The sequence below is a fragment of the Gaeumannomyces tritici genome, assembly GCF_000145635.1.
Source record: "Gaeumannomyces tritici R3-111a-1 unplaced genomic scaffold supercont2.1, whole genome shotgun sequence".
Taxonomy (NCBI): domain Eukaryota; kingdom Fungi; phylum Ascomycota; class Sordariomycetes; order Magnaporthales; family Magnaporthaceae; genus Gaeumannomyces; species Gaeumannomyces tritici.
Genome location: NW_008804545.1, coordinates 7,353,353 through 7,378,838, shown reverse-complemented (window position 1 = coordinate 7,378,838; position 25,486 = coordinate 7,353,353). Strand labels below are relative to the sequence as shown.

Here is a 25,486-nt window from a genome sequence, read left to right as displayed (position 1 = left end):
GGGGGGGGGGTTGCAGCCGCGTTGCATGGCTGCAGCCATCGATCGAACAGCCCAGGGCTCATACATGTGGCATACAGAGACTACCCCCCATCCCGCGCTGCTTGGCCATCCAAAGATCAAGATCCACTCGCTGGATCTCCCTCCACGGGTGCTGCGTTCCAAATCCATCCCCTTCATTATCTCAGGTCCTCTCAAGGTTATCTGGCAAGTCTTCACCCTCGTCCATGTCCTGGGCTATGAGGCCCCTCCTGCGCAATGGCTGCTCATCCAGGTATTTTTCTCCCCAAAGAAAGTCATATGTGCCTTGATATAATCTTACACACCAACTCCGTAGAACCCGCCGTCGATCCCGACCCTAGCGATCGCGGCCATCATAGCCAGGTGTCGTAACACACGCCTCCTCATTGACTGGCACAACTACGGCTGGACCATCCTGTCCGGCACGCGGGGGGCGGGGCATCCCTTCGTGTTCGTCTCCAAGCTCTATGAGTGCTTCTTTGGCCGTGCCGGCAGCGCCAACCTCACCGTGACGCACGCTATGGCCCGCCAGCTCCGGGAGAAGCCGTACCGCATCAGGTCCCCAATCGTGACCATGCACGACCGGCCCCCGGACATCTTCCAGCCCATCAACAACCCCACGACGCGGCTCGACATCCTGGCCCGCGTGCTCGAGTCCCGCGAGCTCGCCGCCGCCGTCGTGGACGGCTACGTGCGCCTCGTCGTCAGCAGCACCTCGTGGACGCCCGACGAGGACTTCAACCTGCTGCTCAGCGCCCTGGTGCAGTACGCCAACGACACGCAGCGGAGCAGGCCGTTGTCGTCGTTGTCGTTGTCGTCGTCGTCGCCGCCGCCGCCGCCCACGCCCGTGGTCGCCGTCATCACGGGCAAGGGCCCGCAAAAGGCCATGTACGAGGGCAAGATCGCAAAGATGATGGCCGACGGCCTGGTCCCCGGCGTCGCCATCCGCACTGCCTTCTTGTCGTACGAGGACTACGCCGCCCTGCTGGCCTCGGCCGACCTGGGCGTCTGCCTCCACATGTCGAGCTCGGGCGTCGACCTGCCCATGAAGGTCGTCGACATGTTCGGCGCCGGCCTGCCCGTCGTCGCCTACTCCGGATACGAGAGCTTCTCGGAGCTGGTCAAGGAGGGCCACAACGGCTGTGGCTTCGAGACGGCCGGCGAGCTGGCTGCCTGCCTGGTGCGCCTACTCGGGGTTGATGGGCAGGCCGAGCTGGCTGCCCTCCGCAGGGGTGCGACTCAGGAGGGGAGCCGACGTTGGGATGAGGAGTGGGACACGTCTGTTGCGCGGATTCTGGGGTTTGTCTCTGAGTAGTCCGTGTCTTTCAAGGGGGTTCCCCATACCTGGGTTTCTATGAGCCTGCGGCGATGAGTTTTTTTGAACGCTGCCTCCCTGGGTGGTAGTGCGGATAAGCCATGTGTCGCCCACTGTGACCAGGACAATGAATATACAAGAAAAGAGAGAAAAAGGAACCAATTTATACTGAAGGCGCGCTAATTTTGATTGTCCGAGACACGCCTCCCGCTGTGCCAATACCCCGCAAACTCCAGAAACGCCGGTTCGTCGTGCGGAGGAGCGCAAGGCCAGATATGTCTCCCAGTCATGTCCTTTACTAGCGAGCGTCTCACCCAAGACCAAAGACGGAAAACAGCAGCCAACCCCAGCACATCCCCCGCCAACAAAGAAGCAACAAAAAAATCAGTCCTCCCCAAGACTCTCCCTGACGCACCGCCTGACTATGCGCCTAAAGTCCTTGCTCTTGCCGTCTTTGTCGTCGCGCAGGAGGCGGGCGGCCTCGACGTTTGCGGGGCTCTCGTCGTTGGGGCTCGCGAACAGGCTGATGACGCTCAGCAGTATCGTCTCGGGGCTCTGGACGGGGCTCCAGCGCTCCGAGGCCGCCTCGTAGCCGTACTTGTCCTCCTCGGGCGGGTGCAGGATGCTGATGCAGAGCAGGCCGTGGTCGTAGACGTTTGGGTGGAACGGGACCGGCTTCTGGAACACCAGCTTGGGCGGCATCAGCGGGTACGCAGCCGGGAAGGAGAGGCGGGCGCGGAAGTTTGCTCCTGTAGGGTGTGTGTGTTAGGAGTTAGGCTAGAGTAGGTAGCTAGTGAGGAAAAAAAAGAAGCGAATACGCACCGCCGTAGTACTTGACGTCGTCGCTGATCATGAGCATCACCTCCCACTCAAACAGGTTGTTGTCGTCGACGAGCCCGACCGATATCCCGGGGATATCCTTGTCGGTCCTCATCTGCTTCAGCTGGCGCCCTAGCAGCAGCGACGCCGCGGTGGGGGCCGACGAGGAGCTGCCCGAATTTGACATGGCGAAAGGCCGCCGGCTGTCAGGGCTTCAACGGGGAGAAATTGTCGGGATGGGGGGGTATCTGGGGTTTGGCGAAGCGCTCGGCGGCGGTGGGAGGAAGGCGTCGGCGGGTGCGGGCAGGCCGAGGGATGGGCGAAATGGGCCAGCTATGTGGTAATTCGGCGGATGGCCCGGGGCTGATGGCGGTTTTCTGATCGGGCTTGGGTCGGGTGACTAGTTGTCTGTCCGGACTCCTCAGGTGTCTTCGGCACACGCGGTTCGACTTTTCCCCTCACCGAGAGTCTGGCCCCAGGGCGGCGACGTTGGCGGGGTCGGCGATCTGCTGGACAGGGATCCGCTGGCCCTGCAGGACCCGTCGGAGTGGCTAGATAGGTGTTGGGCTGAATCGTCGGTTCGCTTGCGATGCTGTCTTGGTAGGTTGTACGTATTATTGGGATGACCACACGATGACAGTTGAGTCCGCAGGAGAAAACAATAGCTTTGTTTCTACAGATGCTGTTTATTGTTAGTCTTGGATACCCTATCGGCCCGCCCACCCGTCTGGTCGAGGAATCACAATGGAAATGGCTTCCTGAGTTGAGCAGCTACAACTTGTAAGCAGCACACCTGCTCTCTGGGCCGCACATGCAGTGCACCAATCCCAATGCCTGGTCCTTTGACACCTCATGCGCAGGGAGTATTGTGATGTTGCCTCGACTGCAGTATACAAATTTGATGGAAGAACAGACTCGCCACATCCGCGTCATTTTGCCAGATTTACCAGATCAGACAAACAAGCTTTATGCTCTGTCTCTGGCCAACTGGGGTATCACAAAGTCGCCAAATCGATCAAACACCGCTTAAACACCAAAACCAAACATCATTTTGCCTTTGACGAACCAAATCCAGATATGCCCATCATGGCCATCATGTCGTCCTCCTCGTGTTCTCCCTCGATCCTTACGTCTTCGCCGTACTCGGGCTTGACTTGCGCGGCCGCCTCCTTCTCGGCTTTCTTGCGGTCCGCCAGCTCCCTGCGCTTCCTCCTCTTCTCCTCCCGCTCGCGCTCCTCCTCCTCCTTGCGTACCTCGAGCCGCTCGTCAAGTTTGTAGACCTGCTGCTTCCGCCTCTCCTCCTGGCGGCGCCACAGCGCCTCGATGCGCGCGTGCACGTCCTCGGCCGAGGCCGCCTGCACCTCCATCTTGCGGCCCGTGGCGATCTGGTGCTGCGGCGTGTTGATGTGCTCGAGCATCTGGATGTTGTCCTTGAAGGTCAGGTCGCACGCCTCGCAGTAGAAGCCCGCGCCGCGCCCGCGCTTGCCCTGGCCCGCGCCCGCCGCCACGAGCTGCGTGCGCCCGACCTGCGCGCTGAAGTCCATGACGTCGGACCGCGCCGACGTGTACTCCTCGTCGCCCGTCAGGGGCTTGTGGTACTTCTTGCCCGCCATCTTGGCCTCGTACCGCGCTTTCCGCTCCGCCGCCTCGTCCGCCTCGCGCTTGGTCGCCTTCTCGGCGTACTCGCCCGCGTCGCGCGTCCGCCGGAACGACGTGTCGCCCGCGGCCTGCCCGTAGGCGGAGCCGTTTTTGCTGGTCGACATGCGGGCTGGTTGTGTAGGCTGGGTCGGTGCCGTATGACGGGCTTTGTTGTCTTGTTTGTTGTGGGCTGAGATGTTGGCCCGAGACTGGGATGTAGCTCTGCGCGGGAATATCGTTCGTGGTGGGTGGCCTGAGAAACTGTCGTTTGCCTGCAGCTTCGGGGCGCAGTTTGGAATCGCTGGATAGATAGGTGGTCGTATGTTGCGATTAGGGAAGGCACTTCGCTGTAACCTGCTCCAGAAGCAGAGCAGTTGAGTCTCCTGGCTGGCGATGGACGGGATTGACGAAACTTGAAGCTCCGCCCGAGCTCCGCACCGACGAACAGGGGCAACGGTGGATCGCGACATCATTGCCGCGTCTGGGACCCACTGTTAACCGGTACCGCCAAGTCGCACTCAGGCAAGACCGATGCTGAGGTACCGGTTCATCTCATCCCACCTTGATACCCCGCGACAACTTTTTTTTGTCTGTTTTGCGACACCATTTCCAAACTTTGCGCCTTGTTAACTTCCAAACTTCACGATGCTATACCTAATAGGCCTCGGCCTCTCTGACGAGACCGATATCACGGTCAAAGGACTGGAAATTGTCAAGAAAGCATCCAGGGTCTACCTCGAGGCCTACACCAGCATCCTCCTCGTGGACCAGCCCACTCTGGTGCGTCTGCTAGTCCCCTACCCGACCCTTGCGTATACCCCTATACACCACGGCGCCGCTGACTGACTGCCTATGGGGAATAGTAGGAGTCTTACTATGGCCGCTCAATAGAAGTCGCCGACCGCGAGATGGTCGAGTCCAACAGCGACGCCATCCTCCGCGGCGCAGACACCGAAGACGTCGCCTTCCTTGTGGTTGGCGATCCGTTTGGGTACGTGCTCTTAGCTCCTCTTCCACCCCTGAGCGTAAGTCACGACTTGCAGTCAGAGACTAATACTCGCCCCTCACAGCGCCACCACGCACACCGACCTCGTCCTGCGCGCCCGCGAGCTCAAGATCCCCGTCCGCACGGTTCCCAACGCATCCATCATGTCGGGCATCGGCGCCTGCGGCCTGCAGCTGTACAACTTTGGCCAGACGGTCAGCATGGTCTTCTTCACCGAGAGCTGGCGGCCGGCGAGCTTCTACGACCGCGTGGCCGAGAACCGCGGGCTCGGCCTGCACACGCTCGTGCTGCTCGACATCAAGGTCAAGGAGCCAAACTTCGAGTCCCTCGCGCGCGGCCGCCTCGTCTACGAGCCGCCCCGCTTCATGAGCGTCGGCACCTGCGCCCGCCAGATGCTCGAGGTCGAGGAGGAGCACGTCAAGGCCGGCGGCGAGGGCGGCGTCTGCGGGCCCGACGCGCTCGCCGTCGGCGCTGCTAGGGTTGGTGGAAAGACGGAGAGGTTCGTCGCGGGCACCCTCAGGGAGCTGTGCGACGCCGACGACGCCCTGGGACCGCCGCTGCACAGCTTGGTGCTGCTGGGGAGCCGGACGCACGAGCTGGAGCACGACTTTGTGCGCGAGTTTGCCGTCGACAAGGAGAACTGGGACCGCATATGGAAAGCGAATTACCAGCCGAGCACATGATTACCGAGATAGAAGTCTTGGGATATGATTGTGTTTTGAGCTAACATACGTCATCCAGCTCTTGTGCTCGCCAGTATCTGGGGCCTCGGTGCGATGCTATCTTGCCTATCATACAACTAATGACCGCCGACCTGTCCATATGCCCGCGATACCATTCTAGTTTGCCTTCCTCCACAGCTCAATCTCGCCCACCGAGATCTCGCGCAGCTTCTGGATGGTCGGGGTCCTGCCCGTGATGGCGCCCTGCGCCACGTCGGCGGCGCGGCTGACAAAGTTCTTGTTGGCGACCGAGTACGTGGCCGTGTTTGTGCGGACGCGGATGATGCCGATGCGCGGGTCTTCGGCGCCGCCGTCGTGCTTGCCGTCGCCCAGGTCGCCGACCCAGGCCTTGAGGTCCTTGGAGTAGTGCTTCCGGACCAGCTCGCGGTCCGTCTCGACCGTGGCGGCGCCCGAGACCGACGCCCACTCGCCCGAGCCGTTGTAGAAGGAGATGTTGACGTGCGGGTCGCCCGCCAGCTCGTCCGTCTTGCCCGACTCGGTGTTGGTGTGGAAGAGGAGGTCGATGCCGCCGGTCTCCTGGTGTGCGGGAATTTAGCCCTGTTAGTAGTCTGGCGCCACTGTGGAGAGTCTGTAGCAGGTCGACAAGCGCCCGGTGCTTACCTTTGCGGCGAGGGCCATGCACCTCGAGACCAGGTAGCCGGACTTGGCGTCGCGCGTGGTCATCATGCCATATTTGCAGCTCGAGATGAAGTGACTGAGATCGTCAACCTTCTCCTTGACAGTGGCGTCGGTGTCGAGGTTCTTCGCCTTGTAGGGGTCGGCGGGCTTGTCACCCGTGGAGGTGTTGGAGAAACCGCTCGACATTGTGGTGGTGGGTGGAGTGTTTGTTTTGGAAGACGATGATCTGTTTTCTGTTGTTGCTGGTGATTCTTTTGTTGTGGGTGTGCCTGGACAGACAGGATGGAAAGGAGAGGATTGAGCGCCAAAGGTTTATCCTCCCTTAAAAGTCCCAGGTCATTCCTTCCTCTTATTCTTCGTCCAGTGTTGCCGTTTAGTCAATGGTCTCGCCGCTTGATGTCATTATTTGCGTGCGCTTGTCTAACACCAAATGTCGTGACGTCAGGGACCGCCCGAACGCAAACGCGATCGGCTACAGGCGCTGGCATCGCGGGGAAATGCAATCTACACTTGATCGGGAAAAATACGACAGTCGCAGGAGAACCACAGATACGATCGTCTGATGACCCTAAGGGCTCCTATTCTAGGTAGTACATCAACCGGCATCTAATGATCAGATTGCCAGTTTGGTGGGCTGTAGAAGCGCTCCCAGCGTCTATGCCCTGTTCCCAACTTATAGGTAGGTGTAACATCCAGCTCGTGATTTCTGGTGCGTCAAGAACCAAACCGTTCTAGGCTGAGCTTGTCCAAACGCCAACGATAACTGCAACAATTGTAGCGATCAATGCCGCAACAAAACAAAGAATTGGATTTAGGATCCCTAGCATGGCCAGGCTGGTACAGAGAGCAAAGAGACCGCCTGCAGGTGTGAAGGCACCGAACGCCCACGACTGGAACCACGCTGCGAACGAGCCGGCGACGATGCCGACGGGACCGAACCCCAAGGTAAACAGGATCGTAGCTACCAAGGTGAAGGTGATGAGCCATGCTAATATCGCCCACATCAGCCACGCAGCTTAGTGTGGGAATCATGAAACATCAGTACTCGGATAGCACAAAGGGCAAAATTGGACGAGGAGGGCCGGGTTGAGAGCTCACGAGGGTGCTGGTTCCACTCTTTAACACTTTCCCACGTCGCGGATAGCCATCCCAAGATGACTGCCCATATGCCCTCACCGAACGAACCGAGCTCGATGTCCGTCAGCTTGTGGGCGAGGGCTAGGACGGGAGACATAACGGACGCTTTGCTTGTTGACGAATCAGAATATCTTTTGGTCGGATTGATATGGCTGGGTTGATCGCTTGAGAAATGATAGAGATGCCCCCAGGAATCCGCGGACGCGAGGCTGGGAGCTGGCTTTATACAGCGGTGGGAGGCAATCCGCCCATGTCGCCTGCAGCTGCAATCTCAACGTGCAATGCGGATGCAACCCTTGTGCAGCCAGCCGAGGCAGACACGAGGCAAACTACGTGCTTGACGGCCACGGGCTGCTCTTTTCTTTTTCCGACCAACAGCGATAGGTGGTCGAAGAAACGGCCAACAGCGTGATACGTGCGGTTGCAGGCGGCTTTTCACGCATCCTGGCTGGCTGCCTTGAGATGCGGGAGGCCGTTCAAGCCAGCCTGGGTTGGGCCGTGCGCAGGTTGTGGCACAGCGCACTTGAAAGAAAGAGAAAATTGATGGTAAGAAGCGGGGGAAACAAGGGAGCCCGGACGATTCTGCAAGAAGAGGAAACAAGAAGTGGAGATAAGAAGAGTAGAAAAGAAGAGGAAAAAATGAAGAGGAGATAGGGAAGTGGGAGAATGAGATAAAAAGAGATGGTACTAGCAGAGGATACCAGAAACGGGAAGCGGAAAGTCCTGGGATTGGCTGCAAAGCGTTCATCGGCCGGACAGAGCGCATATGAACCGCCAGAAGAGTCCGAGACTAAAGGCAAACGGCATAGCCATCCCAAAGGCCAACCTCAGCGCAAACAAGGCGGGTGTATCAGTCTCGGGGGCACCGCTTTTTTTCGACGCCTCCTCCGGCTTCTTGCACTTTTCACACGGACACACCCGTCTACCTTCCGGAATCGGGACGAGCGGAGCCGTGGCCGCCATTGCCGCACAGCTGGCGAAAAGCACAGTCGAGAGCCGGAAGCCGGCGCCGCCAGACAGGACACAGTCGCCGATCGCGGCCATCACGGCGGTGCCGATGCCGACAAAACGGAGATTCCAAGGCCACAATAGAAACGCGTGGAATGTGAAGGAGCCCGTCATGAAAAGCAGGATGAGCCAGAGATCTAGGTGGGGAGGGAGGGAGGGAAAGACAAACGGTCAGCTTGCGGAAGAGATACGGCCCGCCGCCGGGTCAAAGGAGACCAGCAGGAGGGAGGGAGGGCAAAACTCACGCCACGGTGGCAGCAACGCGAATAGCACTCCTGAAACCAGCCCCCAGATGACCGCGAGGTGGCCCCCGAGCGACCGGCGCGCAGTCAGAGCCAGCGTGGGCTCGGCGGCCGCAGTGGCGGCCGCTTTGACTGCGGCGCGAGTGACGACAACGGCCGGCGTGGGAGCCATGACGACCTGGACAGTATTGAGACTGATCGGGGTCCGGGAACCGAGATCCTTGGCGGTCGTGTGAGCGAAGGGCCGTATCCGCTGGGAGAGAAATGCTTTCTGTTTGTTGGTGGGTAGGTAGGTGTAGGAGTTTGGCACTCCCGTTTGTAGGCTGGAAATCTTCCTGTGTCAATATGTGATGAACCACGATCGTTACTTCGGTCTGGGGGTACGTAGATGGTGGATGAAGGAGGAAACACCGAAGAAAGTAGGCGCGGGGAGGCAAGGGATATACTTCAGGGCCGCATGCGCAGCCCCAAGCATGTGAAGGCCTAGTTCGATTCCTCCGGCACGGCTGTAATTGTGGATGCCCAGTGCCAACTAGGTTAGAATTTTCTCGCTCGCTCACCAAGATACCTTTTCACGTTGAAGAAAAGTCTCTGGATTAGAACGAAAGCTACAGGTATCTCTGTAACCGTAAATTATCTTTGTGTAGAATGGTGGGCATGTTTTGTGTTTTGGGTTTTGGGAGGCACTCGTTGTGATTCAGAACTGGAGGTTGGTGCCTGGGAAAAGGTCGCGTTTTCCTTTTTAGTTGTGGGGGAGACCGGCAACTTTTACGCAGCACCTGCCTTTTCTTATCTCATCTGGCGGGCGTTCGGGCGTCATCCCCATGGAGAGGCACAGCATTCGGGGATGAGATGGACGTATCAGGCTGCTTCGCAGCCGCCTTGGACGCCTGAACGACGATCCTACAAGGTGCCGTGGTGCTTTGCCTGTTTCCAGCGCGACCAGCGTCAACTATGAGTACTAAATAATGATATGACTGACTTCCTAGGCTCCCACTATCCGTCTAGTCCAGACAGGCGCCTGCATTTATTCTGGTAAAAGGTGCACGTGTGGGGGTAGAAGGCCGCAAACCTGGCTTGAAGGCGCACCCGATTTTGTTCTACCGCGTGCTGCTAGTCGGTCTTGCAAGGTTCAAACCCACATCAACCCATTCTTGACCTCGCGGCAACGAAGCGGTACCCGTGTAGTCCCAGAAGACCAGCAGCCGTGCAAAACGTGCCGAGGACGAGAAGCGCGCCGGTCATGATGCCCTGCTCAAAGAAGCCAACGTGGACCTGCTTCAACGGCCTCTTCAACGCTTTCAGGGGCTTCGCCAGCTCCCTCGCGAGCGTCGCCATGGATGCCGGTGTTGCGTCTCTGACGGCCTTCTCCAGGGAATCCTGGGCGCTGCTGACGGGCTCCACGTACACGGGCGTCGGGACCGTGAACAGGTCCGGTGACATGGTGGTCATGGCTGGATCGAGGGGATACCCCTGAGGATGTGCTGGTCCGACTGTTGGAGATGTGTTAGTGCTGCTGTGGAGCCAAGCGTGGGCTCGGAGCCAGGGGGGCGATTACCAAGAATCCTCGTGGGGATTTGGTTGACAAACATGACGTCCGCATCGAGAAACTGGGTCAAGTATTTTCCGTTGGCCAGGCTTTGGGTGAAGACAAATGCAGCCAGGCTCTTTCCGTGTCTGTGTTTGTTACTGTAAGATGCGGTCGAGGGCTTGTAAGCGAAAGTCAAAGTGTGCCACTTACACATTGATCAAATCTATGGCGTCGTCCATGCTCGTCACTGTATGGACATTCAGACATGACTGGTTTATCTTTCCCTTGAGCAAAAAGGAGTCTCTGTATGCTGGCTGTCAGCTACGACGCGCTGGCGAGGGTTATGCCGGTCGGGACAAGGACGTACCGTTGCTCCACGACGACGACGGAGCAAAAGTCTCCCTCGGTGACAACCTTTGCCTTGCCCTCGGCCTTGATCCTTCTCAGGAGCTCGCCGCCAGACCCGAGCCGAGAGTTACCGGCCGCGCTCGCCGCGTGTGCAGCGATGAGGCTCGAGGTGCGCCTCAGGACGGCCTCCAGAAAACCCTGCTGGACCCACTCGTTCACGAGAACCAGGTCCGGCGCATATGGTGAGGCCCCCCCAAACCCGAAGCGGGCCGTCACCAGCGCGCTGGCGGCTTTGTCTAGGTCCGCGTCACGCTCCACGACGGCGACGACGCGGCGGTGGGATGCGGAGACTAACAAACGGGGGGACGGGGTGGGTGTTGCCTCTGCGTCACTGCCCATGATAAAGTGGGTGACATCATCCCTACCCTTAATGGCAGCGTCGATCTCGGCTGCTGCCGCGGTTGCGAATGTGTTGCGATCCAGAGCCTCGGTCAGCATGCGGCCGAGAATTGCCGGAAGCTCCCGGATCGTCTGTTCGATCTACCAGAAGCCATTATGCTTAGTTATACCCCCGACTTTTTTGTGGCCTCATCAAACAAATACCTGCAACACCACGCAGTTACCTCCAGCCACGGCGGCGGCCACGGCAGAGACGACCGAGTAGACGGGCGTGTGGGCCGCAGGGGGCAACGAAACCACGACGATGCCGACGGGCCTCCTCGCCCCCCTGGCATCCCGCCCCCTGGAGACGGCGTACTCGAGCTCGTGGGCGGCGGCGACGTCGAGTCGCGGCGAGGCCGAGAGCTCGCGGACGGCGCGGACGGCGAAGCAGAGCTCGAGGCGGGCGTCGTGCGGCGTCACGGCGGAATCTTTGACCGCCGCGACGGCGGCGCGCTCGAGCTCGTCGGCGTGGGCGGCGACGGCGTCGTGGAGCCTCTTGAGCTGGGCGCGGCGGAAGATGGGGTTGTGGGCGCGGCCGTCGGTGGCCGAGCCTCGGATGCGTGCCAAGGCGGCGCCCTGGTCTGAAGAGCTGGCCATGTTTTCCTCACTTCCTGCTCAGGCGGGCGCCCGTGGGAATGCCGTCAGTCTGGGATCTAGTTGTTTGTCTAACCACAGACAAAGTTTGCCTAATTGAATATCACATTAAAATGCCCAGCTAGGCCGAGGAACCCCACGGCTATCCCGATGCGAGCTCCCAGCTCCTCGCCGTGTTCGGGCGCAATTGGCACAGACCCTAGCCTATCGGATTCAGCGTCTTCCATTCCAACGTCAACGACGCCGTCAATCGAAATCAATCCAAACCACGAGGCCATTCAACATTATCGACCCGAATCTTTCTGGTCTCGCCTGGCGGTGCCGAGCAAGCTCGACCCTTTCTCCCAAAATTCCCAATACTCGCACCCATTGACAAGTAGATCATGTGGGAAATGTCAGAGACCTCAACCACAACCACGCCGTCGGAGATCCCCAACAGCCCCTCCGGCGTCTCCATGGTGCTCGCGGACTACGACGTCTACCATTCGGACCAGGCCGCAGAGGAAACCGGCGGACTGGCACCGATTACCGCTGCCGCCCATGATAACCCGCCCGGATGGGATATATCGCACCGTCGTGTGCCTCCGCACCGGCCCATCAATCGCCATCTGGACCAGAGCCAGCGGGCCGTGTTCCAGAACATCGGCGAGCGGGCTTTTATCACCGTCTTGTTCACGGGTGTCGTCGTCAACGCGGTATGCCCGGCTCCTTGCTGTGAAATTTTGGCTGCCTCTGCTGACCAGGCTCAATAACTGTCCCCGGTAAAAGTTTGTTGCGGGGTTATGGCGAGCCACAGGCGGGAGGATCAACGATTCCATCTTCAAATATCCTCTTGGCGGAGAGATGTGATTAGGCTGGACCGGAAACGAGGCCTGGAATAGAGGCATATTGCCATCTAGGGTACACATGAACCAGCATCTCAAATGCCTCTCCACGGCCCGCTTCACGCCTCCTGCTTCCCACCCTTGTGCTCGCCCCCGGCGCTGCCCTCGCACACGTACGTCTTGAACTGGCGCATCGGCAGCCTCTTGTCGAACATCTCCTGGACCTCGGCGTAGTTGCGGCCCTTGAGCTCGGGCAGGCAGAAGTACAGGTACGCGCATATGGGCAGCGAGGTGCCGAAGAAGACAAAGGCGATCTTGCCGCCGAGGTTGGCCTGGTCCGAGTTGATGAGGTACGGCATGACCTGCAGGACCAGGCACGAGGCGGCGGTGGAGACCATGATGTTGATGCTGTACGTTTTCTGGCGCAGCGTCACGCTCGCCGTCTCGCCGCCGACGCCGTACGCGACGGCGCCCAGCGTCATCTGGTACAGGAACCCCCAGATCACCATAAAGGCCACCGTGGTAGACAGGGCGCCGGGCGTCGGGATGGTGCTGACGCCGCCGACGACGAGCAGCAGCGCCGTCATGACGAAGCTGCCGCCCACGAGCAGGGGCCGGCGGCCTAGGCGGTCGACGAGCGGCCACGAGCATATGTTGCCCACCAGCTGGATGGCCATGGCGGCCTGCCCGACGGCGAGCGGGTCCTTCACTCCCGCGAGCCGGAAGTAGTAGGTCAGGTAGCCGCCGACGAAGTTGACGCCGATGAACTGCTGCGCCAGGTACACCATGACGATGATGGTGGTGCGCCGCCGGTTGGTGCCGCGGAAGCAGTCGGCCCAGCCGCTGGCCCGCTGCGCCTCGCGCGCCTCCGCCTCGAGCGCGATGGCCGCGTCCGCCACGGCCATGGCGGCGTCGGCGTCGAAGGACGGGCCGTTGAAGACCAGAAAGGCCCGGCGCGCGTCCTCGCGCCGGCCCTTGATGAGGAGCCACGACGGCGACTCTGGAAGCCAGATAAGCGCAATCAGCATGAGGCCCGGCGGGATGATCTGCGTGATGATGGGGATGCGCCAGGCCTCGTCGCCGTCGTAGGCCGCGCTGCAGGCGTAGGCGACGAGGGAGCTGAGCCACTGCCCCAGCACGATCATGGTGTTCTGGGCGCGACCTGAGTTAGACGTGCTTGCTCTTGAATGAGAGTAAGAGGCGAGGGAATGATACAGGCCAGAAGAAGAAGAAGAAAAAAGAAAAAAAAACTAACAACAAGCACGAGGCACAGCCCGCGCATCTTGACAGGCGCAAGCTCCGCCACAAAGACGGGCCCCAGCGAGTGGCCGACGCCGAAGCCCACGGTGGAGATGAGCTTGCCGCCGAACAGCATGGGGATGGAGGTGCCAAAGTACTGGACGACGACGCCGGCGGCGCAGACGACGCAGGCGACGGCGATGGTGCGCCTGCGGCCCACGAGGTCGCTGATGACGCCGGCGGCAAAGGCCGACGCGAAGATGCCGATGGTGTTGGCCGCGTTGAGGATGCCCTGGTCCGACGCGCCGATGACCCACTTGTCGCCCACTTGGTAGCCGAACCGCTGGGCAAAGGGCGTGACGGCCAGGAGCTTGCCGAGCATGGCGATCTCGTAGCCGAGGTTGATGGGGAGCAGGTAGATGATGAAGCCTGGCGGCGCGGGACACCAGCGCAGTCGGGGGTTAGTCGACCCGTGTTGGGATTCAACGAGTATAGGGACAAAGTGTCGGCGCCGACTTACAAAACATCAACACCCGCCGGTTGTCCCAAAAGTCCCGCCATTGCACCTTGTCCTTGTTGGCGTCGCCGGCAGGGGCGGCAGCCTCCTCGACCTGCTGGACCACAGCAGGGCCGCCGGCAGCGTTGTTCTTCTCGTTCATGGCAGGCTAGATCAAGACGGCGTTTGAGCCCTGGGGAGAAAGGACGACAAGCATCGCCTCCCAAACTTGCCGCGCCCGCCTCCTATTTATCTACCCCATGAAGACGCCGTCGCTATTGCCGAGATGTCCAAGTTCGTCGCACTCAGGAACCCATCCCCCCGCCCATTTCTCCGCACTTACCCCGTACCCACCGTCGCACTTTTGAGGGTTTGTGGGGGTGGATACGGATACACAGTGCCTCGCCCACAGTGACCCGGCCGGCGAAATAGTTGCCTTTCTAGGCACTATTAAGCACCTTTCCCCGGTTTTCGGCAGGACTGGCGACATCCCATTGCCTGATGTGGCGACTCTAAGCACCCAGACACGCAGCATAGGCTCGGTGACGGCTCGTTCAGGACCCGAGGTGTGTCACCGTGGACTGTTCTAATGTCGATGCCATGTGTGACGTCGAGTAGGAAGATGCGTCGGCTCAGTCGCCAAGGGATATTCCCGACAGCCTGGGTTGACAGGTCAAGTTTACCCTAACCCTGCCATGGTCGGGATCGTGGTTGGGGATATCCGAGGAAGCTGTTTTCCACTGGGCGGCTGGAGGCCAGAAATGTGCCGTACACTGAATCGTAGCGACAACAGTAGGATTCAACACGCCCTCGGTCCATCATGTCAAGTCCCAGTTCAAGCCTAGAGGGTCACCTGACCCCCGTGTTCTTCTTCTCCCATGGCTCGACGATGATGCTCGGCGAGGAGTCCGAGTCGGCCACCTTTTGGAAAAAGGCAGGCGACGAGGCGCTCGCGAGGGGCATCAAGGGTGTCATCATGATGGTGCGTGCTCTGCGTTTGTGTTCCCTACCAAAAAAAAGACACCCCCCTCTGACATGCAAAAAAGGGCGCGCACTGGGACGCCCTCGGCGACTCGCGCATCGACGTGGCGACCAACCCGAACCCGGGCAAGTCCCCCGTCGCCTTCGTCCACCCGTCCAAGTACGCCGACTACAAGCTCAACTCGGACCTGGCCACGGCCCCGCGGTGCCTATCACTCCTCCGCGCCGCCGGCTTCGACGCCCGCGCCAACCCGACCTTTGACTGGATCCACGACACCTACCTCATCCTGATCCGCATGTTCCCCGCGGGCTGCCCGCCCACGGTCCTCGTGTCGGCCAACGCGCGCTACGACCCGCACGAGCACCTGGCCGTGGGCGCGGCGCTGCGCCCGCTCCGCCGCGAGGGCTACCTGCTCGTCGGGTCCGGCGGCGCCGTGCACAACCTGTACCGCAACGTGTGGGCGCCCATGGTGCGGTTCCGCGACAACTTTGCCCAGGAGCGCCCGCCCGAGCCCTGGGCGCTCGAGTTCCGCCAGGCCGTCGAGGACGTGGTGCGCGGCAGCGGCGGCGGCGGGCCGAGGCTGCGGAGGGCGGCGGCGCGGCTGTTCAAACACCCGCGGTTTCGGGACGCGCACGCCACCGACGACCACTTTGTGCCGCTGCTGTTCGTGGCGGGTGCCGTTGGGGAGGAGGAGGACGAGGGCGCGCCGGGGAGGCTGGTGGCTGAGACGTGGGAGCTGAGCAACATGTGCAACAGCCAGTTTATGTTTGGGCAGTGGCCGGGGGAGCAGGTTGGGGCTTGTTAAGGGTTATTCGCGCCGTCAAAAGTCACAAAGAGAGGACAGATAGCATGGTGAATTTGACACATTAATTTGTTTATTAGTTTTTCCTTCGTTTTCCACCACCTTCCAGACCCATCGCTCTTAACGAGCGACCTGGTCCGCCTTGATCAGATCCGCAGCCTAAAAGAAAACATGTCAGCACAGGCATCACCAACCACACCGACAAGGGGCCTCTCCTTACCTTTTCAGCAACGGCATACACCGTCTGGCACGTGTTGGCGCCCACGAGGGTCGGCATGATGCTGCCGTCAACGATACGCAGGCTCTGCACGCCGTACACCTTGAGCTCCTGGTCGACGACGCCGCCCATCTCGCGCGGCATCATGGCGCACGTGCCGACGGGGTGGTAGACGGTCGGGCTCAGCGTCGTCTCGAGCCAGCGGTCGAGCTGCGGGCGCGTCGTCACGTTCCGGCCCGGCTGCGCCTCGGCGGGCGCGTACGGGGCCATGGCCGGGTTCTCGAGGAAGAAGCGGCGCGTGTACCTCAGCAGCTCGATGTCGACGTCGCGGTCGAGCGGGTTCGTGAGCGCGCCGTAGTCGACGACGGGCTCGCGCCCCTCCGGGTCGGCGGGGTCGACGTTGACGCTGCCGCGGCTGAGCGGGTGCAGCGAGATGAGCGGGCCGCCCGAGGAAGGGGCGCCGTTGACGATGTAGTTGTAGAAGGCGGTGCCGTTGCCGCGCATGGCGGCCGCGTACGACGCCATCTGCGCGCCGTAGCCGCGCACCACGTCCGGGTGCGTGCCCGCCGGCAGGGAGGCGGCCGGGTCCTGGGCGGCGAGCGCGTCGGCGATCTCGCCCGCGCGCGGGGAGATGACGGGGAAGGACAGCCAGGCGGCCGCGTTGCCCGACGCGAGCGAGTAGGGTCCCGTCCGGTTGGCGGCCCAGAGCTGGTCGGCCTGGGCCTTGAAGGTGGTGTTGGTGGCGAGGTCGTTGGCGTTGGGGCGGAAGGTGAAGTTGCGGACTGGCGGTGGAAGGGTTGGTTAGTGACCGATGATGTGGGATAAATAGAGGGAGGAGGTTCGGCAGGCCGACTCACGGTTGAACATGGCGGTAAGCATCACGTGGTCCTGGAAGTTCTGACCAACTCCCGGAAGGTCGACGACAGTCGGGATCTTGGCCGCCTCCAGGACCTTCTTAGGCCCAAGCCCGCTCAGCTGCATGATCTGCGGCGTGTGGATGCCACCGGCAGCCAGGATGACCTCGCGCCGCGCCCTCACGGTCTGGACGTCCTTGCAGGCGCCCTCGCCGACGGCGGAGTAGGCGACGCCCGTGGCCTTGGTGCCCTCGAGCAGGATCTTGTTGACCTTGACGCCGACCTTGAGGTGGTAGTTGCTGCGCTGGACGTCGTCCCAGTGGCCGGTGCGGGCGTACGAGCGCGTCACCGTCTTGGGGTGCGAGAATTGCGGGTACCAGTACACGCCCGTCTTGCCGTCGCCGCTGTCCGACGTGAAGCTGACGCCCGGCATGGCCTTGAAGCCGTCGATGATGGCCTTGACGCCGGGGAACTGGAACGACGGGAAGCCCGCGTGGACGCCCGACGTCTTGCCCCAGTACGACTCGTCGTACTTGATCTCGGACGCCGCCGCCGTGGCCGGGTCAGGGGGCGTAAAGTGCAGCGCTTTCTTGAAGTACGGCAGCAGGCCGTCCCAGGACCACGACGACCCGGGCCCGAAGAAGCTGCCCCAGCGGTCGTAGTCCTCGGCCGTGCCGCGGATGTTCATCATGGCGTTGATGGCCGAGCTGCCGCCCACCAGCTTGCCGATTAAAACGGCGGTCCTGCGGTTGTCTAGGTTCGGCTGCGGCACCGAGTTGATCGAGTACATGTACTGGGGCTGGATGGCCGAGAAGCCGCCCTGGACGGTGCTTATGGCCGAGTCGTTCACTAGGTCTCGTTAGCATGGGAGATGGTGGCTGTCATTGAGTGTTTCGGGAATCCCCCTTACCGAACTGGCCGTATTCCAGCACCAGGACCGTGGTCTTGCCGTCCTCGGTCAGCCGGTCGGCAACCGTCAGCCCGGCGGTGCCGCCTCCGACGATGACATAGTCATACTCTTTGGCCAGGCCGCACGAGTCCCGGACGACATGGGCGCCTCTCGCCTTTGACGGAGACCCAGACGCGAGGAGAGGGGCCGAGACGACGGCAAGGCCTGATAGCAGAGAAGTGGCACGCATCTCGAGCTGATGTCTAGCGGCGCGGGGAGGGTGTCCTGGGAGAGTCCTAGGAGACACAGAACGAGGGCGCGACGTACAGCTTTTATCCCAGCATAATATAATACCCAGTCAGCCAGGCACGCGCTGGACCAGCCAGGAGTTCATCGCGCCCCACAATCAATCTCGGGGCCTCCAGTCCGCGGCCCCGAGAGAACGGCTACCGACGAGCGATGCGCCAAGTCGCTACCCCTGGACCTCAGGCCGGGAGAGAAGCTTATTGACCGCGCGGCATGAGCCTAAAGCGGAAAGAGGCCAGCCCCGGCGGGTGGGTAAAGGCGAAATGGCGCCACCCCCAAGCCCGGCGAATACCATCGGCAGTTTAGTCAGGCCAACAGCGGGTTGCAGGCGCCATGTCAATCTATTATACTCCCCCCCCCCGCTCATGGCCTGTTCCATCGCCGTGGCAAAAGGAACTAATGTCGCTCTTCAGAATTCGATGCCTGGCTGCCATGCAACCGACGAATCCAACCGTCGCATAAAACTAACAACTCTGTCGGAAATTGCCTCAAAGATGCACCTGCAACATCCAACATCTTGACAAACGGACAGAAGCAGCGTTGCCGACAATTTGGAGAACGCGTGGCACGGACGCGGCATAAACAAGAAAACGACGCGGTAAGCATGAATTAGCTTTTGCCTCCCCCTGCCTGCGGGGGCTCCTCTCCTCCATCGCAACCCGGCACTCAAAAAGGGGCGCCCCTCACATAGCCTCGGAATCGACTCTGGTCTCCCAGAAGCTCCGGCGTGTACGACCCATGGCCGGGCAGCTCTGCCAGCTCGCCACCGCAGGGGACTCCGTCCTTTTCGTGGCAGTGCGCCCGGTCCTTTGCGTCGACGCCAGACCCTGTCGCCTCGAATATCTCCCCGCCGCCGCCGCCGTCGCCGCCGCCGCCCGGCTGGCCTATTGTCGGCAGCTCGCTGGCCGGGCTAACGACAAAGTCTGCCGCAGGCAGCGACGGCGGTGGCGGCGGTAATTGTGACCCGTCGTCGCCGCTGGTCTTCCCCTCCTCGAATCTCGCCGACGATGCCACGTTGTCGTCGTCGTCGCCCGACTTGCCGACGCCGCCGCCGCGACGCCTCCAGCACGCGGCCCACCAGACCGCAGCCAGCAGCAGCGCGAGGACGGCCACGCCCCCAAGGACGCCGCCGACGATGGCGCCGACCGGCGGGCCTGTCGATTCTGCCGGTGCCGCGGTCGGACTGCCTTGGACCGACGTCGTCGTCGACCTCTCGGAAGGCCCGCCGTTGGGCGGCCTGGGCTCGGCGGCCAGGATCTGCACGCCGCGCTGCGCGGTCGACTCGCATATGTAGAGCGTGTAGATGGACCGGGTCTCGGTCGTGGTGGACCATAGGTAGGTCGCGCAGAAGGGAACGTCGGCGAAGTCGGTGCTGGGAGTCCGTGGTTAGCTCTCAGCATGGTAGGCGGGAAGAATGAGAATACAAAAAGAAAGAAAAAAAGAAAAAAGAAGAAAAAAAGACACCCACCAGCAGTACTGCATCCTATGCTCCGCCGTCTTGTCCACGCACAGCCGGTGGGTCGCGTCGAGGCACCCCGTGCCAAGGGTCGAGTGCTGGCAGTCGGTGCAGCAGCCGCGCACGTTGTTGGAGTTTGTGCACGTCAGGCCTGAGCCGCAAGCGAACGGGCGGACTTTCTGCCCGGTCAGCATCGCCGTCAGACTGTAGACGGAGGAAGTCTTCTGGAGCCTCACATTGCGCGTCTGTCCGGTATCCGCACGTCTCGGACCCGGGCTGGGCCGTCGCCCCGTCCCGCCTTTCGTGGGCGAGCGGGGGCGCCAGGGTCGGGTATGGGGCCATTCGGCCCGCGCCCGATGGCTTTAGTGAGGCTGTTTTGCGGGCCGTCATGGTTAGCGGTGTCTGTGTTGCATACCTACTAGGTGCCTAAGGTAGGTGGGCAGGAACTAAAGCTGTACTGTTCGTGGTGTTTTGTGATGACTCTCCCAGAGTGAATGTCGACAGGACGAGATGGGGGCTTCCGCCAGGGATTCCCGCTGGGCGCGGCAGCCACGGTTGAAGCTCGATATTTGCCCACTACCTACCTAACCTCTTCCTACCCGGCGCAGCATATTGTGCACTCTCTAGTACTCCCGTCTTGGGTTGCACATGCATGCCAAATTGCGCATCCTGCCATCACACATCAAAATCCTTCAACCTTCCCACTGTGGCGATATCGGCCTGCCCTGCCTTGTGTTTTAGTGGCTGTGCAGACGGTTTCACTGCATACGCGTGGTGCAGGTGTGCCCTCGCCGTGCCCGCAGGATCGGTCGAGATGTGGTCCAACTTGGAACCGGCTTTTTGGATGCAGATATCTGCAGCTGCAATCCTGCCATCATACCAACCCGCCAAAAGCCCTCAGTGGTTTTAGCCGATTATACGAGGATGAAAGCAGTCGGTTAAAGCAGACACAGCAAAAGTTTAAGGGGGTGTAGTTTATTCCAAGGACGGACCTGTCCAGGCGTTTCGCCTCAAGTCAACCCCACGGCTAACACCCCGAGTCGCGGCAAACTCGAAGCCTCCACTACCCGCTGTCGACAACAAGGATCAACCGAACAGCGTGTGTGGTTTAAGGGTAAAATCCATCGTTGCCATCGATGGGCTCCCGGTTCGAGTCCGGGCACACGCATATCTAATTCGATTCTTTTCGACAAATTTTCTTTTTGTCTTTTAAAACAAAGAATAAGTTGGAGTAAGAGGGTTTGAGCCCCCGGAGGTTTGAGCCACCCCCATGACGCGTGGGCCCGTGGGCCCACTCTTCTGCTTATTTGGGATAAGCGCGATACAATCACGTTTGGAATTCCCTATAATATGCTTCTCAACGAGCCAATCCCGTGCCCGGATTTAATGCCGGCCCCGCTTCAGCTGGCCTCGCCACTGCCGGCCTTTTGCCACGGCGTTGTGCCAAAGGCGATACAACCAACTCCGCCCGCCTTGCAGCCGCACGTGCCTCGTCACGTGTGCTTGCACCGCCTTAATATTAGCAATCCGCACAAAAGCTTTGTGGGTATTAGTTAGCCGTTGCTGCGCCTCGTTGCTACGTGGCGCGGGCATATGGCGTTTAACATGTAAGGCAATTGGAGCGATTTAATTGGCTGAAAAATTGAAAAAAGGCTGTAATTGGCTGAAATTTGCGGGTAGTGGATCTTAAACGGTTGGAGTGAAAAAAAACTGTGAGATGCACCGGGTACGAGGCTATTTGAAGAAAAAAAAAGGGGTTCAATCAGTAAAACCCCACTTTTACCAGGGGGTGGCTCAAACCTCCGGGGGCTCCTACCCCAACTTATGTTTCCCTCTCACCCCCAAGACAATTTAATTGATACACCAAAAGGGCGGAAAAGTGGGCAACTTTTCCCCAAATCGACTTAACAGCTTCCGGCAAGCAATAAACAATCAAATGTGTAAACTTCGGGAAAATTATAAAAATTGAAAAAAAAAAAAGCCATTTAAAACTATTGCTTATTTATTTGGTACTTGATATTTGTAAATTTCTAAATTGGTTATTTCGCCGGGAAACCGCTTTGTAAATAACATGCTTCCTTTTGGTGTATCAATTAAATTGTCTTGGGGGTGCCTCTCCTTCATTGAGCCGTATGTGGCAGGTAGTCAATGACACATCAGTACTACCTTAGCTAGCTGAAAACAACACCTCAGTTTGATCGCAGTGCAACCCTGCCCACGGTGCTACCAGTCCTTTCTCAACAATACCAAGTTTGGCAGTTTCAAGAGAAGGAATACTGCTGGTGGGGTGTGGCAGTGCATCGCTTATGCCTCAAGGCAGGTGATCAGAAGCGGCATACCGACGACCTTGCCAAGCTGTCACAAACCAGCGGTGCCCCGCCGGCCAAGCCCCCGACGTGTAATCCCGTTTGAGTTTGGTGCACCAATCCTGGGCGGCGATCGCTGTGATCGGCCAGATTGTCCCACCCTGCAGCCCGCGGCCGCCCGGGGAGATGGAAACAAAACGAGGAGGCATGGCATTTTGCTGTTTCGTCTGCATTTCCCGGTATCTGTCTATATGTGCGTGTTATTGCGAGGGCGAGACATTTATGTTGACTCGGCTCAGTCGAGGACGCCGAGGACACCAAGCTTTGGCTTGGGAACGGCCGATGAGCTTTGGACGCTTGAATTTGCGCATTGTGTGGAATCTATTTTCCGTCCTAGTCCCTATTGTTTCTGTCATAACAGTCACAAGCCGTCAAGAGCGAATGACCAAGAACCGAAGGTAGTTAATGAACCGACTGTCTCGATAAAAGATTTCCCCCGCATATTCCGTGTATGTCTTGTCTCGCCAGGAAACTGCCCATCGTCCTCGTCCATGCCAGATATACTCTAAAATAAGGCGAAAAACCAGTCGCAAAAATCTCTAGAATTCCATGGTATCCTTTCTCCCAAACTACCATTCCCGTGCCAAAGACCGCAAAGCGCAGCAGAACAAAAAGACTGCATGGTTGCACCGTCGTTGAGGCGATGCTTTGATGTTTCTTTTCTTCTTCTTTCACCCACAAACGGCTCAGCGACCGACCGAGCAGGTGCAGCCCTTGCGCAGCGCGGCGTCGGTGTGCGGGAAGGCCACGCAGAGGTTACCCCGGTGGGTGCAGTCGAGGCCCTGGGCGCCGCAGTTTGTGGTTTCGCACGGCCCGGTGTACTGGCGTGGTTGGAGGGCCGGCACGGCGGCGACGAGGGAAGCCATGGCGGCGACGAGGATCTTGGCGGCGAGCATAGTGTATGTTGTTGCTGGGTTTGATGGTTTTGATAGCGTTGGAGGAGTTGAAGAGCGAGGTTGGAAAATTCTAGTGCAGGAGGGCGAGGCCCGATCTATTTATGACCTTTTTTGCGGATGGTTGAGATGATGGGGGATGCGATGGCTGCTTGACATCTGAAGGTTTCTTGCTCCAATGGTAAACAAGCTGACTAGCGGCCGGTTTATATCTGCGGCGAGACAGGTGTCTATCCGAAACATGCCTGCGCGAGCGCGGCCGCCAAGGCCAGAAATTGGGCTCTTCCCAGACCGGCAGCTAAAGCCAAGCCATTCATGACAGGTGGCCCAGTCCCGGGCAGCCACACGTCGATCTGAGATGCGGGCTGGGGTGTACCACTAACAAGTGCCGAGGCGCTTGTACGTCCACCGCTTTCAATTTCTTGGCAATCTGTTTCCTGCTTTGTCAGGAGCGCCAAGGATGATCCATATAACTAAGTACAAAGGGCCCCCTCGTCATTATAGACTCTTGGCTGTCTTGTCTTTTTTGTGCGGCCAAGGCGGGCCAAGGTCCGCGGCGGCCGGGATAGACTTCGGACCGCAGGTCCAAGGGGCAGTCCCTGGCCGGGTCTCTACCAGGTCTGTTCTAAACTCTAAGCCTCCTTCTCCTCCTCTCCATCACGGGCCTCGGTCCGTCTCGGAGGCCGCCTCCGCCTTCAGGACGTGCTTCATGACCTTGCCAGACCCCGTCCGGGGCAGCCCGTGCACGAAGCGGAACTGCTTGGGTATCTTGTAACCTCCGATCAAGCTGCGACAGTGCTCGACCAAGTGGGCGCTGGCGGCCGTTTCGTCTGGATGCTGCGAGGCACCATTCCCAGCTTGTCCCTCCTCCTGCTGCGCGAGCACAATGTAAGCGCGACCGACCTCGCCCCATCGGGCATCAGGGACACCTATGACGGCGACCTCGGCGACTTTGGGGTGCGTCGCGAGGGCCGCCTCGACCTCGGCAGGGTAAACGTTCTCGCCTCCTGAGATGAAGACGTCCTTGCGACGGTCCATAATGTACACGAACCCGTCCTCGTCGCGGCGCCCAACGTCGCCCGTGCGGTACCAGGGGTATCCCCCCTCACCGTCCACTAGAGCAGTCGCCGTCGCGCCCGAGCCGTCCAGCGACAGCAGCCTGGCCCGCCCGTCCTCGGCCACCCCTCCCCAGTACCCGGGCGACACGCTCGGCCCCGCGACGGCGACCTCGCCCGCCTCGCCGACGCCCACGGGGCTTCCGAGCTCGTCCAGGATCTCGACGCGGGCCAGCGGCGGCTGCCGGCCCACGGAGCCCGCCTTGGCGGCCACGGCGGCGGGCGACAGCGGCGGCATGCCGAGCGCGGTGCCCGTCTCGGTGGTGCCGTAGCCGTCGGCCATGAGCACGCCGCGGCCGAGCCACCCGCGCACGCGCGCGGGCGGGTTGGGCGCGCCTCCCGTGAACAGCGCCCGCAGCCGCGTCCAGCCTTCGGGCCTAAAGTTTGGCGCGCGCGCCAGCGCGTCGGCCATCTGCGGGACGCAAAAGTAGTGCGTGACGCCCGACGCCAGCCGGTCGTTGGTGGCGGCCGGGTCGAAGCGGGGTGAGACGACGAAGGCGGCGCCGCTGGCCAGGGGCGCCCACACGGCGACGACGAGGCCGATGACGTGGAACATGGGCGCGTCGCACAGCAGCAACGACGCGCCGTCGACGGCGCCCAGGGCCGAGAAGTTGAGGCCCGTGGCCGCCATGTTGCGCCGCGTCAGGACGACGCCCTTGGGCCTGCCCGACGTGCCCGACGTGTAGAGGATCGTGGCCGCGGCGTCGGCGGAGACGGCGCGCGGCGTGATCGGTTCTAGTGGAGACTTCCTTGCGTTTTGGAGGGCGTCGACGAACGTCTGCGTCCAGTCGAGGTGGCGGCATCTACCAGGCGGCGGCGCCGTCTCGGTCGTCAAGATGGAGCCCGATGTGCCAGCGTTGCCGCCGCTCCCGTGGGAGCTGTGAGTGTAGAGTAACGCTGGCGAGCAGTCTGCTAGGAGCCCCGCGAGCTCCGGCAGAGAGAGGCGCCAGTTGAGCGGCACGAAGATGGCGCCGAGCCTCATGAGGGCGTGCTGGAGGATGACCAGGTAGACGCTGTTGGGCGCCAGGACCGCCACGCGGTCGCCAGCTCGCACTCCCTCTTCGGCGAGATGCGCCGCTGCGGCCGAGACGTCGCCATCGAGGTCGGCGTAGGTCCAGCACTCCAATGTTGTGGTATCACAGCAGGCTGTGCGGCCAGGGTAGTTTATAGCGCCGCTCCTGATGGGGTCAAGGCTGAAGCCCGGTGGGATATCCATGGTGAGAGATGGATCGCGGGTGAAAAGTCGGTAACGCAGTTGACGTATTGCAGAAAACGATGGCCGGGCGAAGTGTTGCGGAGGTTTTTTGTTGGTTGTTGTTTTTGGAAAACCCCGAGCAACCTTTCTGCCTCCCGGTGCCCCAGCTCCAAGAACTACCTGGAGAACCCAATGACTAGAATCTCAACGTAGCCTCAGGTTAGATTTACCCCTACAAACAAGCCATGGCTGATCATACTCCTCCTCAAGGCATCAACTAACAGCGGAATTATACCTCGTTTCTCGAATTCCTTCACCCCTTTGCGTGTTAGCGTGTTATTGCCCCGCCAAACACCATGTCCTCGCTGAAGGAATGCATCGCCACAACTGTGAC

The 25,486-nt window shown here is 60.5% G+C and overlaps 14 protein-coding genes and 1 non-coding gene across 16 annotated transcripts in view; 6 read left to right on the top strand and 9 right to left on the bottom strand.

The window, feature by feature from the left end:
* Window positions 1-1,589, top strand: part of GGTG_02327 (chitobiosyldiphosphodolichol beta-mannosyltransferase) — a 3,075-nt gene extending 1,486 nt beyond the window's left edge. Inside the window, exons 2-3 of the mRNA XM_009220099.1 lie at window positions 78-271; window positions 335-1,589. Of these exons, the coding sequence (XP_009218363.1) occupies window positions 78-271; window positions 335-1,333 (1,193 nt within the window). The 3' untranslated portion in view covers window positions 1,334-1,589. The remainder of the gene's footprint in view (window positions 1-77; window positions 272-334) is intronic.
* GGTG_02326 (hypothetical protein) lies at window positions 1,306-2,834 on the bottom strand. Its single transcript, XM_009220098.1, has 2 exons — window positions 2,156-2,834; window positions 1,306-2,082 (listed from the first exon to the last, which is right to left on the bottom strand). Exons 1-2 carry the CDS (start codon window positions 2,337-2,339, stop codon window positions 1,718-1,720), a joined length of 549 nt encoding a protein of 182 aa, XP_009218362.1. The 5' UTR covers window positions 2,340-2,834; the 3' UTR covers window positions 1,306-1,717.
* Window positions 2,769-4,206, bottom strand: GGTG_02325 (hypothetical protein). The gene has a single exon (XM_009220097.1). The coding sequence runs from the start codon at window positions 3,913-3,915 to the stop codon at window positions 3,199-3,201; it is 717 nt and encodes a 238-aa protein (XP_009218361.1). The 5' UTR covers window positions 3,916-4,206; the 3' UTR covers window positions 2,769-3,198.
* Window positions 4,207-4,341: 135 nt separating this feature from the next.
* Window positions 4,342-6,553, top strand: GGTG_02324 (diphthine synthase). Its single transcript, XM_009220096.1, has 3 exons — window positions 4,342-4,570; window positions 4,657-4,781; window positions 4,861-6,553. The coding sequence occupies exons 1-3, from the start codon at window positions 4,436-4,438 to the stop codon at window positions 5,477-5,479; spliced, it is 879 nt and encodes a 292-aa protein (XP_009218360.1). The 5' UTR covers window positions 4,342-4,435; the 3' UTR covers window positions 5,480-6,553.
* A 96-nt stretch (window positions 6,554-6,649) lies between these two features.
* On the bottom strand, window positions 6,650-7,536 carry GGTG_02323 (hypothetical protein). Its single transcript, XM_009220095.1, has 2 exons — window positions 7,256-7,536; window positions 6,650-7,172 (listed from the first exon to the last, which is right to left on the bottom strand). Exons 1-2 carry the CDS (start codon window positions 7,389-7,391, stop codon window positions 6,889-6,891), a joined length of 420 nt encoding a protein of 139 aa, XP_009218359.1. The 5' UTR covers window positions 7,392-7,536; the 3' UTR covers window positions 6,650-6,888.
* A 293-nt stretch (window positions 7,537-7,829) lies between these two features.
* Window positions 7,830-9,026, top strand: GGTG_02322 (hypothetical protein). Its single transcript, XM_009220094.1, has one exon. The coding sequence runs from the start codon at window positions 8,061-8,063 to the stop codon at window positions 8,778-8,780; it is 720 nt and encodes a 239-aa protein (XP_009218358.1). The 5' UTR covers window positions 7,830-8,060; the 3' UTR covers window positions 8,781-9,026.
* Window positions 9,027-9,460: 434 nt separating this feature from the next.
* On the bottom strand, window positions 9,461-11,572 carry GGTG_02321 (hypothetical protein). The gene is made up of 5 exons (XM_009220093.1): window positions 11,027-11,572; window positions 10,443-10,963; window positions 10,286-10,378; window positions 10,103-10,221; window positions 9,461-10,037 (listed from the first exon to the last, which is right to left on the bottom strand). Exons 1-5 carry the CDS (start codon window positions 11,459-11,461, stop codon window positions 9,688-9,690), a joined length of 1,518 nt encoding a protein of 505 aa, XP_009218357.1. The 5' UTR covers window positions 11,462-11,572; the 3' UTR covers window positions 9,461-9,687.
* Window positions 11,573-11,698: 126 nt separating this feature from the next.
* On the top strand, window positions 11,699-12,404 carry GGTG_02320 (hypothetical protein). The gene is made up of 2 exons (XM_009220092.1): window positions 11,699-12,153; window positions 12,227-12,404. Exons 1-2 carry the CDS (start codon window positions 11,842-11,844, stop codon window positions 12,305-12,307), a joined length of 393 nt encoding a protein of 130 aa, XP_009218356.1. The 5' UTR covers window positions 11,699-11,841; the 3' UTR covers window positions 12,308-12,404.
* GGTG_02319 (maltose permease) lies at window positions 12,344-14,343 on the bottom strand. Its single transcript, XM_009220091.1, has 3 exons — window positions 14,042-14,343; window positions 13,538-13,950; window positions 12,344-13,433 (listed from the first exon to the last, which is right to left on the bottom strand). Exons 1-3 carry the CDS (start codon window positions 14,178-14,180, stop codon window positions 12,402-12,404), a joined length of 1,584 nt encoding a protein of 527 aa, XP_009218355.1. The 5' UTR covers window positions 14,181-14,343; the 3' UTR covers window positions 12,344-12,401.
* A 412-nt stretch (window positions 14,344-14,755) lies between these two features.
* On the top strand, window positions 14,756-15,862 carry GGTG_02318 (aromatic ring-opening dioxygenase). The gene is made up of 2 exons (XM_009220090.1): window positions 14,756-14,999; window positions 15,064-15,862. Exons 1-2 carry the CDS (start codon window positions 14,838-14,840, stop codon window positions 15,802-15,804), a joined length of 903 nt encoding a protein of 300 aa, XP_009218354.1. The 5' UTR covers window positions 14,756-14,837; the 3' UTR covers window positions 15,805-15,862.
* GGTG_02317 (oxidoreductase) lies at window positions 15,838-18,240 on the bottom strand. The gene is made up of 4 exons (XM_009220089.1): window positions 17,783-18,240; window positions 16,876-17,721; window positions 16,022-16,800; window positions 15,838-15,960 (listed from the first exon to the last, which is right to left on the bottom strand). The coding sequence occupies exons 1-4, from the start codon at window positions 18,009-18,011 to the stop codon at window positions 15,922-15,924; spliced, it is 1,893 nt and encodes a 630-aa protein (XP_009218353.1). The 5' UTR covers window positions 18,012-18,240; the 3' UTR covers window positions 15,838-15,921.
* Window positions 18,241-18,554: 314 nt separating this feature from the next.
* GGTG_02316 lies at window positions 18,555-20,730 on the bottom strand. 2 transcript variants are annotated; one of them, XM_009220087.1, is made up of 4 exons: window positions 20,516-20,730; window positions 19,760-20,391; window positions 19,536-19,698; window positions 18,555-19,439 (listed from the first exon to the last, which is right to left on the bottom strand). In XM_009220087.1, exons 2-4 carry the CDS (start codon window positions 19,911-19,913, stop codon window positions 18,734-18,736), a joined length of 1,023 nt encoding a protein of 340 aa, XP_009218351.1. In that variant the 5' UTR covers window positions 19,914-20,391; window positions 20,516-20,730; the 3' UTR covers window positions 18,555-18,733. The 2 variants fall into 2 exon arrangements, with proteins under 2 accessions (XP_009218351.1, XP_009218352.1); XM_009220088.1 differs by lacking the exon at window positions 20,516-20,730 and having other exon boundaries at window positions 19,760-20,439.
* GGTG_20038 lies at window positions 20,621-20,691 on the top strand. Its single transcript has one exon. It is a non-coding gene; the product is annotated as a tRNA-Gly (tRNA).
* Window positions 20,731-22,176: 1,446 nt separating the features above from the next.
* GGTG_02315 (hypothetical protein) lies at window positions 22,177-22,935 on the bottom strand. The gene is made up of 2 exons (XM_009220086.1): window positions 22,588-22,935; window positions 22,177-22,394 (listed from the first exon to the last, which is right to left on the bottom strand). The coding sequence occupies exons 1-2, from the start codon at window positions 22,783-22,785 to the stop codon at window positions 22,251-22,253; spliced, it is 342 nt and encodes a 113-aa protein (XP_009218350.1). The 5' UTR covers window positions 22,786-22,935; the 3' UTR covers window positions 22,177-22,250.
* A 250-nt stretch (window positions 22,936-23,185) lies between these two features.
* On the bottom strand, window positions 23,186-25,150 carry GGTG_02314 (acyl-CoA synthetase). The gene has a single exon (XM_009220085.1). It carries the CDS (start codon window positions 25,111-25,113, stop codon window positions 23,440-23,442), a length of 1,674 nt encoding a protein of 557 aa, XP_009218349.1. The 5' UTR covers window positions 25,114-25,150; the 3' UTR covers window positions 23,186-23,439.
* Between the last annotated feature and the right edge of the window lie 336 nt (window positions 25,151-25,486).

What these genes read in the sequence shown, in the direction of transcription:
- GGTG_02317 (XM_009220089.1), bottom strand. Translation starts at nt 18,011, where the DNA reads ATGCGTGCCACTTCTCTGCTATCAGGCCTTGCCGTCGTCTCGGCCCCT. An exon ending in GCTGGAATACGGCCAGTTCG is followed by an intron (nt 17,722 to 17,782) that starts GTAAGGGGGATT and finishes AACGAGACCTAG; the next exon opens with TGAACGACTCGGCCATAAGC. An exon ending in TGTATGCCGTTGCTGAAAAG is followed by an intron (nt 15,961 to 16,021) that starts GTAAGGAGAGGC and finishes GTTTTCTTTTAG; the next exon opens with GCTGCGGATCTGATCAAGGC.
- GGTG_02319 (XM_009220091.1), bottom strand. Translation starts at nt 14,180, where the DNA reads ATGAACGAGAAGAACAACGCTGCCGGCGGCCCTGCTGTGGTCCAGCAG. An exon ending in CCGGCGGGTGTTGATGTTTT is followed by an intron (nt 13,951 to 14,041) that starts GTAAGTCGGCGC and finishes CCGCGCCGCCAG; the next exon opens with GCTTCATCATCTACCTGCTC. An exon ending in GGCTGTGCCTCGTGCTTGTT is followed by an intron (nt 13,434 to 13,537) that starts GTTAGTTTTTTT and finishes GGTCGCGCCCAG; the next exon opens with AACACCATGATCGTGCTGGG.
- GGTG_02318 (XM_009220090.1), top strand. Translation starts at nt 14,838, where the DNA reads ATGTCAAGTCCCAGTTCAAGCCTAGAGGGTCACCTGACCCCCGTGTTC. An exon ending in TCAAGGGTGTCATCATGATG is followed by an intron (nt 15,000 to 15,063) that starts GTGCGTGCTCTG and finishes CATGCAAAAAAG; the next exon opens with GGCGCGCACTGGGACGCCCT.
- GGTG_02326 (XM_009220098.1), bottom strand. Translation starts at nt 2,339, where the DNA reads ATGTCAAATTCGGGCAGCTCCTCGTCGGCCCCCACCGCGGCGTCGCTG. An exon ending in CGACGTCAAGTACTACGGCG is followed by an intron (nt 2,083 to 2,155) that starts GTGCGTATTCGC and finishes CACACCCTACAG; the next exon opens with GAGCAAACTTCCGCGCCCGC.
- GGTG_02316 (XM_009220087.1), bottom strand. Translation starts at nt 19,913, where the DNA reads ATGACGGCCCGCAAAACAGCCTCACTAAAGCCATCGGGCGCGGGCCGA. An exon ending in ATACCGGACAGACGCGCAAT is followed by an intron (nt 19,699 to 19,759) that starts GTGAGGCTCCAG and finishes CCGGGCAGAAAG; the next exon opens with TCCGCCCGTTCGCTTGCGGC. An exon ending in CATAGGATGCAGTACTGCTG is followed by an intron (nt 19,440 to 19,535) that starts GTGGGTGTCTTT and finishes ACGGACTCCCAG; the next exon opens with CACCGACTTCGCCGACGTTC.
- GGTG_02324 (XM_009220096.1), top strand. Translation starts at nt 4,436, where the DNA reads ATGCTATACCTAATAGGCCTCGGCCTCTCTGACGAGACCGATATCACG. An exon ending in TCGTGGACCAGCCCACTCTG is followed by an intron (nt 4,571 to 4,656) that starts GTGCGTCTGCTA and finishes GGGGAATAGTAG; the next exon opens with GAGTCTTACTATGGCCGCTC. An exon ending in GTGGTTGGCGATCCGTTTGG is followed by an intron (nt 4,782 to 4,860) that starts GTACGTGCTCTT and finishes CGCCCCTCACAG; the next exon opens with CGCCACCACGCACACCGACC.
- GGTG_02322 (XM_009220094.1), top strand. Translation starts at nt 8,061, where the DNA reads ATGAACCGCCAGAAGAGTCCGAGACTAAAGGCAAACGGCATAGCCATC.
- GGTG_02321 (XM_009220093.1), bottom strand. Translation starts at nt 11,461, where the DNA reads ATGGCCAGCTCTTCAGACCAGGGCGCCGCCTTGGCACGCATCCGAGGC. An exon ending in GTCGTCGTCGTGGAGCAACG is followed by an intron (nt 10,379 to 10,442) that starts GTACGTCCTTGT and finishes GCCAGCATACAG; the next exon opens with AGACTCCTTTTTGCTCAAGG. An exon ending in GCCATAGATTTGATCAATGT is followed by an intron (nt 10,222 to 10,285) that starts GTAAGTGGCACA and finishes TAACAAACACAG; the next exon opens with ACACGGAAAGAGCCTGGCTG.
- GGTG_02314 (XM_009220085.1), bottom strand. Translation starts at nt 25,113, where the DNA reads ATGGATATCCCACCGGGCTTCAGCCTTGACCCCATCAGGAGCGGCGCT.
- GGTG_02323 (XM_009220095.1), bottom strand. Translation starts at nt 7,391, where the DNA reads ATGTCTCCCGTCCTAGCCCTCGCCCACAAGCTGACGGACATCGAGCTC. An exon ending in AGAGTGGAACCAGCACCCTC is followed by an intron (nt 7,173 to 7,255) that starts GTGAGCTCTCAA and finishes TCCCACACTAAG; the next exon opens with CTGCGTGGCTGATGTGGGCG.
- GGTG_02315 (XM_009220086.1), bottom strand. Translation starts at nt 22,785, where the DNA reads ATGCTCGCCGCCAAGATCCTCGTCGCCGCCATGGCTTCCCTCGTCGCC. An exon ending in GCAAGGGCTGCACCTGCTCG is followed by an intron (nt 22,395 to 22,587) that starts GTCGGTCGCTGA and finishes GCCTTATTTTAG; the next exon opens with AGTATATCTGGCATGGACGA.
- GGTG_02325 (XM_009220097.1), bottom strand. Translation starts at nt 3,915, where the DNA reads ATGTCGACCAGCAAAAACGGCTCCGCCTACGGGCAGGCCGCGGGCGAC.
- GGTG_02320 (XM_009220092.1), top strand. Translation starts at nt 11,842, where the DNA reads ATGTGGGAAATGTCAGAGACCTCAACCACAACCACGCCGTCGGAGATC. An exon ending in CGGGTGTCGTCGTCAACGCG is followed by an intron (nt 12,154 to 12,226) that starts GTATGCCCGGCT and finishes CCCCGGTAAAAG; the next exon opens with TTTGTTGCGGGGTTATGGCG.